At 42.7% G+C, this 12878-nt stretch overlaps 1 protein-coding gene across 2 annotated transcripts in view; it reads left to right on the top strand.

Annotated features, from left to right (window-relative positions):
- Window positions 1–516: 516 nt before the first annotated feature.
- The window catches only part of ZNF658 (zinc finger protein 658), a 28987-nt gene continuing 16625 nt past the window's right edge, over window positions 517–12878 (top strand). The window contains exons 1-5 of one of the 2 annotated variants that reach the window (XM_027768479.1): window positions 517–602; window positions 1981–2188; window positions 3445–3502; window positions 11481–11607; window positions 12690–12785. In XM_027768479.1, coding sequence (XP_027624280.1) covers window positions 3488–3502; window positions 11481–11607; window positions 12690–12785 — 238 coding nt within the window. In that variant the 5' untranslated portion in view covers window positions 517–602; window positions 1981–2188; window positions 3445–3487. The remainder of the gene's footprint in view (window positions 603–1980; window positions 2189–3444; window positions 3503–11480; window positions 11608–12689; window positions 12786–12878) is intronic. The other variant, XM_006168972.3, reaches the window with a different exon arrangement.

The following is a 12878-nucleotide window of genomic DNA, read 5'->3' as shown; positions in this document are numbered from 1 at the left end:
TTTGCTGTATTTGCTTTCTCAAATAGCTTTGCTAAATTATTTTAAAGTACTACTTTAAATTACAAATACAAATACATAATTGTAAATGCTTCAGTATGTATTTTTTAAAAATAGTAACTTCCTACATCGTTCAAATATGATCAGCGCAGTAAGGAAAGTAATGATAATTTTCCTTAATATGTCTAATGTCTAGTCCTTATTCACCTTTTCCCTATTGTCCAAGTCTTTGCTGCTGGGATTATTTGTTTGTTTTTCGTCCAATTGGATTGGGATGGAGAACAATGAATTGCAGTTTGCTGGTGTGCCTAAAATCTCCGAAGATGCGGGAAAAATCTTGGCTCCAAGCGTCAGGGTCAACCATCACTTGTCTTTCAATCGTCTAATGAAGCGGGAAAAATTACTTCCGTCATATGCAGAGGTTTGTGGGAATTGTAGTTTCCCCGGGAAGCGCGTGCCGCGCAGAACTCTGGGAACGGCTACTCCGAGCTCACTGTGCGCATGTGCTGACCCAGCCCCGCCTCCTGCCTTCCGCCCTCGCTTACTGAGGGGGTCCAGATCTCAGGGTCTTTGAACCTGTGCGGGAGCGGAGGCCGCGTGTCGGGGTGAGCGTGCGGGTGATGGGATTATGCGCGCCCTGGGACCCCGGGTCGGGAGGGCTTTGTGCGAGGACTGGAGCAGGAAGTCTTAGAAATCCCCCGGCGGGCCGTCCAGTCTCCGTGCGCGCTCAGCTCCGTGCTCCTGGGAAGCGGATCGGGCCGCGTCCTGGTCCAGAGAGGGTGCTCGTGTGGACAGGGCAGGGGACGGCGCGTTTGTAACGCTGACGGTGTAAAGGGAGTTTCTCTAGCAACGCTTACTGTCTTCCTGAGGATCAGATAAGCTGTCATCGACTATTCGTCAGGCGTCTCTCATCACATAATCGTCTCAAAAATTTGAGCTGCTGTCTTAGTTGAGAGTCATTTGTTCTCATCGTTGATATTTTATTTAACCCTGAATAACCCTGTTATAAACATGCCACTTAGAAAAGTTAAAGGAATGCCCTAGGGGTGGATATCCAAGAGAGGTAGGACGCAGATACAGAGAGATTTTACTCCCTGTCCCTTGCTCTTAATGTCCTTCCTGCCAACCTTCAGAGCACTTAGGCAGACGGGCCTGGCCCCAGGTCTTCATAGATGATTGTGAAGTGAACAAAGAATCTCACCAGGTAGTAAATGTGTTCTGGGATTTGTGAGTTCTTTATAGAATCTGTGATCAGACAGAGAATGTGTCTCTCCAAAGCATGGGTTGGTATTCTAGTGCAGTGCTGTGTAAAAAAACTATAACTTACCATTTTTTCAGTAGCTACAGTGAAAAGATGCAGGCAAAACTAATTTTACTGACATTTTATTTAACTCAGTACATCTAAAATGTTACCTTGACTTCATGTGGCATTGCTCATACTCGAGGTGTTCAGCAATTGCATGTGGCTAATGGCCATAGTACTGGCCTGCACATTGCCAGTGAATTCAAAAAAAGAGTGAGGTATAGAAGGTTTGATTGAGATTTCAGATAAAGTTAATGTGTTACTTAGGTCCAGGCCCACCCTCTCTGGAACAAACCAGCTCTTACAAGGCAGAACAGAGGGAGTCCCAGGGACTACTGCTACTTAGGACAGCCCTTCTGACAGAGCCTCAGAGCCAGACTAAGATTCTGGGAAGGAGCATGTCCTGATTTGCTCCACTGGAGGCAGTTCTTGATTACCCATGTAGCATGAGTTAGACTTGGGTATGTTGCCTCATCTAGAAGCCATCATAACGTGTGTGACCATGGATGCTGTGGGCCAACTTATAGACACTAGTAAACTGGGCTTGAGAGAGCTGAGTGGCTGAATAGGAGAAGATACATTATTAAAGGGCTGATGAGGGTCTGATACCCAGGGAATATGTAATCAGCTGATGAAAATCGTAAACAGAGACCCCATTTCTTTTGTTCTCCCCTTTCCAGATTCTCAACCACTTTCACACCATGTCCATCATCAGAGAAGATATTTAAAATTATGCCAATGTTCCTTCTTTCCTGAACTTTGAAAATACCAAAATTATAGTAGGAGAATTTTCCATATTGGAAGCCCAAAATACTGGGCCTGAAATGAATGGTAGAATCACCCAATACGGAACCAGAAACTAAGCACAGTGCTATTCACTTAACACAGGTGAGTGCCATGATCATCTTAGCAAAAGGTCTTTTGGCCCATTGTGGTAACACACACTGGATGCTGCTGCTTGGCAGGTTAGGACTACGTAGGAGGCCTGTGTTCGATTTGCAGCCCACCCAAAATAGTGGTGCTTACTTACAGTCCCAGCTACTTGGGAGGCTGAGGCAGCAGGATGGCAAGGCAGTGAGACTGTCTTTAAAAAAAAAAAAAAAAAAAAAAATCCTGCCCCACTCCAACCGAAAAACGAGCTGTTTAGAATCAGCAGTTTAAATTAAAAAGTTAAAAATATATCCCTTGTATAAAACAGCCCATCTTTCAATTTTCTCTGGAACTTGCAATTTATGATGTAAAGACAATAAGAACTTGATTAATAGTCCAGATGTCAGCCTGAGTAGTTTTTGGACAACATTAGCTTTAGTAAAGATAGAAGGTTTCATCTCTTCTGTGGGTAAACTGTTTTCACCAGCCCTCTGCTGTTTTAATTTTACTTCTTTTTCAGCTATTCAAACAAAAACATACATTATTACTTTACTCTGTGGAAATGGAAGGTCAGGTCCATATTGTATCCAGGATGCACATGTGCAGGTGCCTCTGTGTGATGTTTCCTGTCTCTTCTCATTAATAAAAGATATTCCCCATTGGGAATCCCTTTTTTAATTTTTTAAAGGTTTTTGCAGTAGGGCATGTGTGCTAGCCAGAGAGACAGAAAGAAGTAAAGTGAGAAATCACCACCCAGGGAGGATGGCCATGCCACCGTCTCTTTACCTTCAGTCTCCTCTCAGGATTTGGGGCATGCACATGCATATCCCTGGCGTGATTTTTTTTTTTTTTAAGAGAGGTTTTGCTATTGGGCGTGTGTGCTTGCCAGAGAGACAAATAGAAAGGGAGAAATTATTCCCCAGGGGAACGGCCGTGCCATCGTTCCTTCTCCTCCAGTCTCCTCTCAGGATTTTGGGTATGCACACACACATGCTCAGTGTGAGTTTGAAGTTGCCAGGTCCAGGACTCAAACCGTGGTCCACTGTCAGAGTCCAGTGATATAACCATTACTCCATCTGCTGGTCCCTATCTGACATGATTTTCAAGCTTCTGAGTCCAGGACTCGAACCATGGCTCGCCATGTGGGAATCCAACACCTTAACTGCTATGCCATCTGCTGGCCTCCCATGTGATGAGTTTTTAGGCAGGAAAATAGAGGCACTGTGGGGCAGACCAGGTCTCTCATTATGTCATTATGCTGTCCTCCTCTTCAGTTGAACCTTCACAATTCAATACACTCTTCCAGGAGCAGACGAAATGAACATAGCTCAGGTGAGTTTGGCTTTTAATTATTAGTTTATTTTACAGTGAATTGTATAAGGGTTTATGTGTCTATATATTAGCATGGAAGAAGAGAAATTTTTTTGACCTTTTTTTATTATTTAATTTTATTCATTCATTCATTTTAATTTGACCAGGGAGAGAGAGAGAGAGAAAATGAGAAAGCAACCCATCAGGTCTGGGACTCAAACCTTGGTCTGCCATATGGGAGTGTCCAGCACCTTAACCACCGTGCCACCCGCTAGTCCTCAAGAAATAGATTTTGATAAGATATAGTCACAGAAGATAAAGAAATATAGGTGAATGGTAGACTAGCAAAGGTAGGCTGTGGATAGATGTAGGTCCTCTGATACTACAGATTGAGCAAATTGAGCTCTACATTTATTTCTGAGATTTTTGATACAGTAGTTTCAGATAGATTAGCATCAGTGGAGACCAGCAGATGACATAATAGTTACGTCACTAGACTCCCAGGTCTCCAGGTCTGAGACTTGACCGCAGTTTGAGTCCCAGATCTGGAGGCCTAAAACTCTCCCTGCGGGCCTGGCAGGTGGCATGGTGGTTAAGGGTATTGGACTCCCAGATAGCTGACAGTGGTTCGAGTTCTGGACCGGGTGGTTTGGTTTCTCCTCCCCCTCCCCCATCCCTCTTTGGTCAAATTAAATAAATAAATAAATAAAATAATTCTTTTAAAAAAAAAACCAAAAAAACCCTTATGCTGGGCATGTGTGCATGCGTGCCAAGGATTCCAAGAGGAGAGTGGAGAAGGAATTGCAACCTGGCCATCCCCTCTGGGGGGTGATTTCTCGCTTTCTGTCTTTGTCTCTCCAGTGAGCATACGCACCCTATAGCAAAACTCTCTCTAAATAAGAAAAGGTTTTCATTGATGAGAAAATAAAGCAAACTGATTCCTCATGAAATATAAAGTTGAAGATAAACAAGTCTATTTTTTTTATTTTTCAGTTACAAAATTCAGTTTGCAACTTGCTAAAATTGCATAGAATGCTATCTTCCTGTTCTTCAGTGGAAGTAGAAAACTTAATGCTAAATGCAAACTCACATTTTCTAAGAATTTGAACACAGGGCTTGTTTATATTTTTTGATAAATCAACTAGTGTTTGAAAAATTACTCTCCATAAATACTTCAAGTACCTGTGATACTTAGGATGTTCGACAGGCTGCTGAAAGTTCCTTTTTCAAATATTTCCACACTTAGCATTAAACCTCATATTGACACGATGCCTTGGTATCTCTTCCCTCCAGCATGTGACCTCCAGTGATCCTAACCAGATGATAGTAAAATCTAGTGAGGGGAACCAGCAGTTAGCGTCATGGCTATGTCGCTGGACTCCCACGTAGTCGACCGTGGTTCGCATCCCGGACCCGGTGGCTTAAAACTCACGCCGGGCGCGTGTGCGTGCGTGCCCAAGATCCCGAGAGGAGAATGGAGGAGAAGGGATTGTGGCGTGACCATCCCCCTTGGGGGGTGATTTCTCGCTTTCTGTCTCTCTCTGTCTGGCGAGCGCATGTGCCCTACAGTGAAAATCTCTCCAAAAAAAAAAAAATCTAGTGAGTGTTGTCATAGCCTTTCCTCACTTGATTTTTCTGCTGCACTTGGCTCTTCTCAAGCCGTCCTTCTAGAAAGTTTCTGTTTCTGTGTTAGTAACACTCTCCCCTAATCCTGCCTTTCCCCTGCTAATATCATCACAGAGCTATCTTCTCTTGTCCTTTCCCATGACACATCTCAGTCTCCATCCTGGGTCCTTTAATCTTCATTGTCTCTGAATGATTTCACTCTTTCATTTTTTTCTAACTACTTTATTGAGATTTACTTTACATAATGTATCATTCATCTATTTCAGGTGTAAAATTCAGTAATTTTTTTTTAGTATAGTCATAGATATGCACAAAAATCACCACAGTCAATTTTAGAAAATTTTTAGCCCCTTAGAAAGAAACTCTGTGTGGAGGCCAACAGGTGGCATGGAGATTAAGGTGCTGGATCCCACGTGGTCAACTACATGGTTTGAGTCCTAGACCCAGTGGCTGGAAAATCACATTGGGCATATGTGCAGGTGTGCCCAAAAATCCCAAGAGGAAACTGGAGGAGAAAGGATTGTGGTATGGCTATTCTCCCAAAGGGGTGATTTCTCACTTTTCCTCTTTTATCTCTCTCTCTCTCTCTCTCTCTCAGTCACACTCTGGTGAGTGAATGCACCCTGTAACAAAAACTTAAAGAGAAAAAAGAAAGATTCTGGATGAGAAGGTCTTTGAAAAACTTATGGAAAATGCATATCATGAAAAAACTATGCATGGATTTCCAAGTTTTTTGTACCAAAATAAACCTGTACTTTTTTTTTTGGGAGAGGTTTTTGCTATAGGGCACCTGAGCTCGCCAGAAAGACAGAGAGAGACAGAAAGTGAGAAATCATCCCCAGGGGGGGATGGCCACACCACAATTTCTTCTCCATTCTCCTCTCAGGATCTTGGGCATGCATGCACATGTGCCTGGCGTGAGTTTAAGCCACCTGGTCCAGGACTCAAACTATGATCGACTGCATGGGAGTTCAGAGACATAGCCATTACGCTAACTGCTGGTCCCTAGACTTGTACTTTAATTCCGTTTTTTTCACCAAGTTTTTGAAATTCCATCGTGTGTTCTTATAACTTCTAATCCCTCAGCAACATTAATCTACTTTCTTTCTCTATATATTTGCTGAACCTGTGAGGCAGCCTTTCAGTTTCTGTTTGTCTGGGAAGATTTAGTACATTTTTGCTAGATATAGAGGATTCTTAGGTGATAGTCTTTTTTCTTTAGCACTTTAAATATGTCATCCCATTGCCTTTTGTCTTCTGTGGTTTCTCATTAGAAATCAGTTTGGAAACTTTTTGGTTCTTATTGAAATATCCTTCAGACTCTCTCTGCTGTCTAGTACTCTGCGCATGTATTGGTAAGCTTGGTGCTTTCCCACAGCTCTTTTTTATCATTATTTTTTCGTTCTGTTCTCATATTGCATAATCTATTTAAAATGGACATGTCATCCAGTTGGCTCATTCTTCTGCCTGCTCAAATCTGCTGTTGGACATATATTTATATTTTTTGGGGGTGAAAATTTTGTTTCAGCTATTATACTGTTTACCTCTAGAGTCTGTTTACTTCTTATGTTTTATGATTTGCATTTTTTTTTCTTTGTTTAGGAGAGGTTTTTGCTATAAGGTGCGTGCACTCGCCAGACAGACAGAGACAGAGAGACAGAAAGCGAGAAAGCACCCCCCGAGGGGATGGCCACGCCGCAATTCGTTCTCTTCAGTTCTTTTCTCAGGATCTTGGGCACGCATGCACACGCACCGGGCGTGAGTTTAAGCCACCAGGTCCAGGACTCGAACTGTGATCGACTACGTGGGAGTCCAGCGACATAGCTGTTATACTAACTGCTGGTCCCATTTTTTTTTTTTTTTTAAAGAGAGATTTTGGCTATAAGTTGCGTGTGCTCACCTGAGAGACAGAAAGTGAGAAGTCAGCCCCATGGGGGTGGCCACACTGCAGTTCCTTCTTCAGTTTCCTCTTGGGATTTTGTGCAGATACATAAATGTGCCAGTGTGAATTTTAAGCCTCTGGGTCTGGGACTCGAACTGCAGTCGACTATGTGGGAGTCCAGTAATGTAACCATTATGCCATCTTCTGGTCCCTGCTTATCTTTATTGGTGTCCTCTTTTGAGGAAATGTTCTCATATTTTGTTTTAGTCCTTAGATACCATTCTTTCTAGTTTTTTACCGTACATCTATGTATTTATATTTAATTGATTTATTCATTTATTCAGAGAGAGACCCACAACATGGTTTTCACAGCTTGATCCACCGCCAGCCTCAGCCGGCCTAGATCTTAGGTACATGTGCATAAACTTCATGTGTTCAGGAGGTCCTAGAACATGAACCAAAGTACCTCTTCAACTTGATTAGTTTGATTACCATTGTGCCACTATCTGGTCCTGACCATATTTTAAATACTGATTTAAAGTCATTGTCTATTTTAAATACAATGTCTTATTTCCTCAGTATTATTATTATTTTTTTTTTTGAGAGATTTTCACTGTAGGGCGCGTGCGCTCGCCAGACAGAGAGAGACATAGAGACAGAAAGTGAGAAATCACCCCCCAGGGGGGATGGTCACGCCGCAATCCCTTCTCCTCTATTCTCCTCTCGGGATCTTGGGCACGCACGCACGCGCGCCCGGCGTGAGTTTTAAGCCACCGGGTCCGGGACACGAACCGCGATCGACTACGTGGGAGTCCAGAGACATAGCCATTACGCTAACTGCTGGTTCCCAGTAGTATTATTGATAGGTAAGATTTTTCTTTCTTGCATATGGGTCTTTCTTTCTTGGTCATTTCATTTTGTAATTTTTTTGTTGTTGAAAACTGGGCCTTTTTAATAGTGTGGCAACTCTAGAAATCAAATTTTTTTTTTTGGCCATAGTGTACATGCACTTGCCAGAGAGAGACAGTGAGAGGAAAAGTGAAAATAACCCCCCAGATGGATGGCCACTCCACAATCCTTGTCCACTCTTCTCCAGTCTTCACCTGGAGTTTTGAGCACTCATGCACTTGTGCCTAGCGTGATTTTCAGGACTTGAATAGTGGTCAATCGTGTTGAGTCCAGCACCTTAACTACCATACAAACTGCTGGTTCCAAAATCAGAATTTCTAAAGTTGTGGAAATTTGTTTAATGACTTTCTTTAAAACCTTATTTTGGGGTGCTAGCAAGTGGCTAGTTGTTAAGGCTCTGAATTCCCACATGGTCGACCATGGTTCGAGTCCTGGATTCATTGTCTTGAAAATCACGCTGGGTGCATGAATGTGCATACTCAAGATCCTGAGAGGAGAATGGAGAAGGGAGTATGACATGGCCAACACCCTGGGGGTTAATTTTCACTTTCCTTCTCTCTGTCTTTTTCTGGTGAGTGCATGTGTTCTAAAGCAAAAAAACTAAAAACAAAACAAAACAAAAAAATTCCTAATTCTGTAAAGTCTGTATTTTTGTCATTTGTGTCAGCTGAAATTTCCTTAAATTCCTGAAACCAGTAGCTCCCCAGTCTTCGCCAGTGTGGTCCTTGTGTGTTGGGACAGTCCTTCAACAATTATCCAGGCTGTTTACAGCTCCACAGTAGATTTCACTTCCTGCTTACTCCAGATGTCAAGGTCACTGAGAGGTGACAGCTTAGGGTCTTCTCAGGTCTTTCCTGAGCATGCCCACAGCCCTGGGCATTTACTCAGCTCTGTGTTGTGTAGCTGGCCTTCTAGAGTCTTAGGATTATATCAGAGATTTGAAAAACCTTTATGGACATTTTATTCTCCAGCTTTTTCATTAGGCTGTTTGTCCAGCTGTTATCTACTACTTAGTAGCTGCTAAGGTAAAAACAACGTTTAAATGATTTTGATTAATACCTCTGAGGATCAAGCTTTTCACACTGGGTGAGCTCTGAATTAGTTCATGTAGCCAGCCTTTCAAGTGAGGTCTTCCAGGGAACCCACAGCAGGTCCAGTAATGACAGTTGTCTGGGAGTGAGGCTTCAAAAGGACCATAGCCTAGTTCTGCCTACTCCAGTAGTTGCCAGTCTACAGAATTTTGCTGTTACTTCAGACTGGCAATTCTCAAAGCTACTACAGAATTGGAAAGAAAGGGATGATGATAGGGCAGGTTAAAAAGACACAGGATTGGAATCAACTGATGGCGTAATGGTTACATCACTGGACTCCTACATAGTCAACTGCGGTACGAGTCCTGGACTGGTGGCTTAAAACAGGATGAGCGTGTGTGTGGGCATGCCCAAAATCTTGTGAGAAGAGTGGAGAAGGGATTGCAGCATGGCCATCTCTCCTGGTGGGGAGGAGGGGGATACTCACTTTCTGTCTCTGTCTCTCTCTCTCTGTCTCTTTAGTAAGCACACATGCTCTTATGACATAAATCTGTCTCTTAAAAAAAAAAAAAAAAAAAAAAGGACACAGGATTTCTGTTCCTAAGAGGCAGCTACTTTCCTTGTATAAATGTTCTGCAGATTATCCCAAGCCTTTTGTTAGTGTCCAGAGTTCTGAGAAAGTTGGTTCTACATTTTTCCCCCATTTCTCATTGCTTTTATGGAAGAGTGAATTTTCTTGGATCACTGTTTTTCATGGATAGCACCTGTTAGCTTGAATTTGAAATATTTTGTTGTAGAAACTTCCTTTCTCAGTTTCCAAGACTCTACACTTCCCTGATTCTACTATTGATTTTCAGAAAACTTCTCTGGCTTTGAAGACAGTAGGAGCTGAACGATCACATCCTAAATGCTTGTCTTCATCCTAGACCTCCCTTCTGTGCTTTGAAATCAACTTGATGTTTCTCAGGCACTTAAGTCACAGCGTGAATAGATCTGATTAAAACTTCTAAAAAGTTTCTTTTTCTCTCAGAAAGCACTTTTTGGTACCATCATACCAGTTTTTAGTACTCTGAAGGAGCTGCTTGTATTGAAACATATATGACATTAATATCAGCTGTACTCACTTTATTGTACAGCAGGTCTCAAAACTTACTTCTGCCTGACCAAAACTGTGCCTTTTTTTTTTTTTTTTTGAGAGGTTTTTGCTATAGGGCATGTGTGCTTGCCAGACAGACAGAGACAAAGAGACAGAAAGCGAGAAATCACCACCCCCCCGCCCCCCTGGTGGAATGGCCACGCCACAATCCCTTCTCCTCCATTCTCCTCTGGGGATCTTGGGCACGCATGCACATGCGCCCGACATGAGTTTTAAGCCACCGGGTCCGGGACATGAACTGGGTCGACTACATGGGAGTCCAGCGACATAGCCATTATGCTAACTGCTGGTCCCACCAAAACTGTGCCTTTGATTAACATCTCCCCATTTCTCCCCTTTTGCCCTCCAACTTTCCAGCCTCTAGAAGCCACCATTATACTTGCTACTTCTAAGAGTTTGACTTTTTTTAATTCCACATAAAAGTGAGATCTTACTTGAGTTATTTATTTTTCTCTCAATTAAAAATAAAAATTAAAGAGAAAACAAATCAAAAGAAGCTGATGATACAGCTGGACTGGGGAGCCGCATAAGAAAGTAGCTGTCAGATGACTGTGCTTTTCCTGTGTGATTAAATGCCCGTTCTTATACCCATTGCACTTATTTCAGGGTGGATAGTGTTTTCTTTTTATGGGAGAGTTTTTTTTTTTTTTTTGGAGAGGTTTTTTTTTTGCTATAGAGTGTGTGCTCTCACCAGACAGACAGAGAGAGACAGAGAGATAGAAATCAAGGAATCACCCCCCAGGGGGGATGGCCATGCCACAATCCCTTCTCCTCCATTCTCCTCTCAGGATCTTGGGCATGCACGCACATGCGCCTGGCATGAGTTTAAGCCACCAGGTCCAGGACTCGAACTACGGTCAACTACATGGGAGTTCAGAGACATAGCCATTACACTAACTGCTGGTCCCAGGGTAGATAGTGTTTTCTGATTCTGGGCTTTCTGGTTTCAGCTCTTTTGTATGGTGTTCTCTGCTTTTCATGCGCTCCAGGCTTATATACTTTAAGCATTTAATTCTGAGTTTGGTCACGTGTAATGTTTCCTGAGCTTTATACATCTCTGTTTGGCTCCTGTTATTTATGGTGATGGTGTCCAAGGAGGGTGTGAACATCCTAGAAAATACCCAGGATAATACAGTGGGGAGTGGAAGAGTTGTAGGATGCCTATTTACATTGGATTTTTTTGTCTTAAAAATAATGTATAAGTATATGTAAATGAATTACGCTAAGTCAAAAACCATTTTTGCTAATTGAGTAACACCGAAGTTTAAGACAAAATTTTGTCCAAAATAGGCCTTTATAACCATTTGTCTTAGAGCCTCGAGTAGAAAGTAGTCATTCTCAAAGGTATGTTCTGTCTCCTAATTCTTAACCCTTGAAGAACATGTGTTGTTATAGGGGGCAGTGTCATTTGAAGATGTCACTGTGGAATTTACCCAGGAAGAATGGCAGCAGATGGCACCTGCCCAGAAGACCCTTTACAGAGACGTGATGCTGGAGAACTATAGCCACCTAATCTCTGTGGGTGAGCAGACCTTATTGTGTGACCCTTACCTCTATAATGTATTTCCTTTTTTAAATTTATTAGAGCACGTGGGCCTGACTACAGTGGCACAGGTGGTAGGGTACTGGTGCGCAGGGCTGCAGCTGCATAAAAAAGCCCAGGGCTTTGATCCCAGGTCCGTCTGAGCCTTCCAGGCATCTGGTGCGTGTATCTGTTATCCTGCTAGCTGGAAAGGCTGGTCCTCTAGAGGGATCATGGTAGGATAAGATCCTGTTTAGGATGTCTTCTCTTCTCTCCCTTTTTCTCTCACTCATGAAAGAAATAAGTAAACTTTAAAAAAAATGGAAAGGGCCAGTCCCTGGCATGGTGGTTAAGGTGGCTGGATCCCACATGGTCAACTATGTGGTTCAAGCCCTAGACCTGGTGGCTTGAGAAACACACCAAGCATGTGTGCATGTGTGCCTTACATCTCAAAAGGAAGGATAAGTGGAGGAGAGGGATTGCAGTGTGACCATCCCATTGGGAGGTGCTTTGTCACTGTCTCTCTCATTCTCCAGTGAGTGCATATACCTTCTTCCAAAGTTCTGGGGATAAAAAACAAAACTAAAAACTAAAAACACATAGACCTGTCAGCTTGTGGGGTAGGGGTTAATTAAGGTGGTTGGTTCCCACATGTCAGTGCAGTTCAAGTCCCAGATCTGGCGGTTTGAAAAACAGGATGGGTGACTGTGTGTACAGTGCCCAAAACCCCAAGAAGAGAATGGAGAAGGGAATGCTGCATGACCATACCCTGAGGAGTGTTTTCTCTTTCTCTTTTTCTTTCTCTCTCTCTGTCTAGCAAGCATCCATGCCCTATAGCAAAATTTAAAAATCAAAACAAGACACTTGGATCATTTAAAGAGATTAGTGTTGTTTGGGCTTTAGATGAAGAGGTCTAAGGCAATTAAAACCTTGGCGGAACAGTGTTGGTGTCATTACTTTCCCACTGAAGACTTGAGATGCATACCTTCACTGCTCTTGCTGCTCCATCTTTTTCCACCTTCAGAAACCTAAAGGTCATGGATCTGGTCCATATGTGATATCCTCAGTTATTCCCTTTACAGGGTATTGCATTACCAAACCCAGAGTGATTTTCAAGTTGGAGCAAGGAGAAGAGCCATGGTCCTTAGAAGAAAAATTGCTAAACCAGAAGTACTCAGGTGAGTGAGCATTTACAGGAGACCTGGGGTAGTTAGGCTTTAGGAGAGAACACCTTTTTTTTTTTTTTTTTAATTTTTAAGAATTTTTTTTTT

Source organism: Tupaia chinensis, unplaced genomic scaffold (assembly GCF_000334495.1).
Source record: "Tupaia chinensis unplaced genomic scaffold, TupChi_1.0 Scaffold146604_1, whole genome shotgun sequence".
Classification (NCBI taxonomy): domain Eukaryota; kingdom Metazoa; phylum Chordata; class Mammalia; order Scandentia; family Tupaiidae; genus Tupaia; species Tupaia belangeri.
This window is presented reverse-complemented; position numbering and strand designations above follow the sequence as displayed.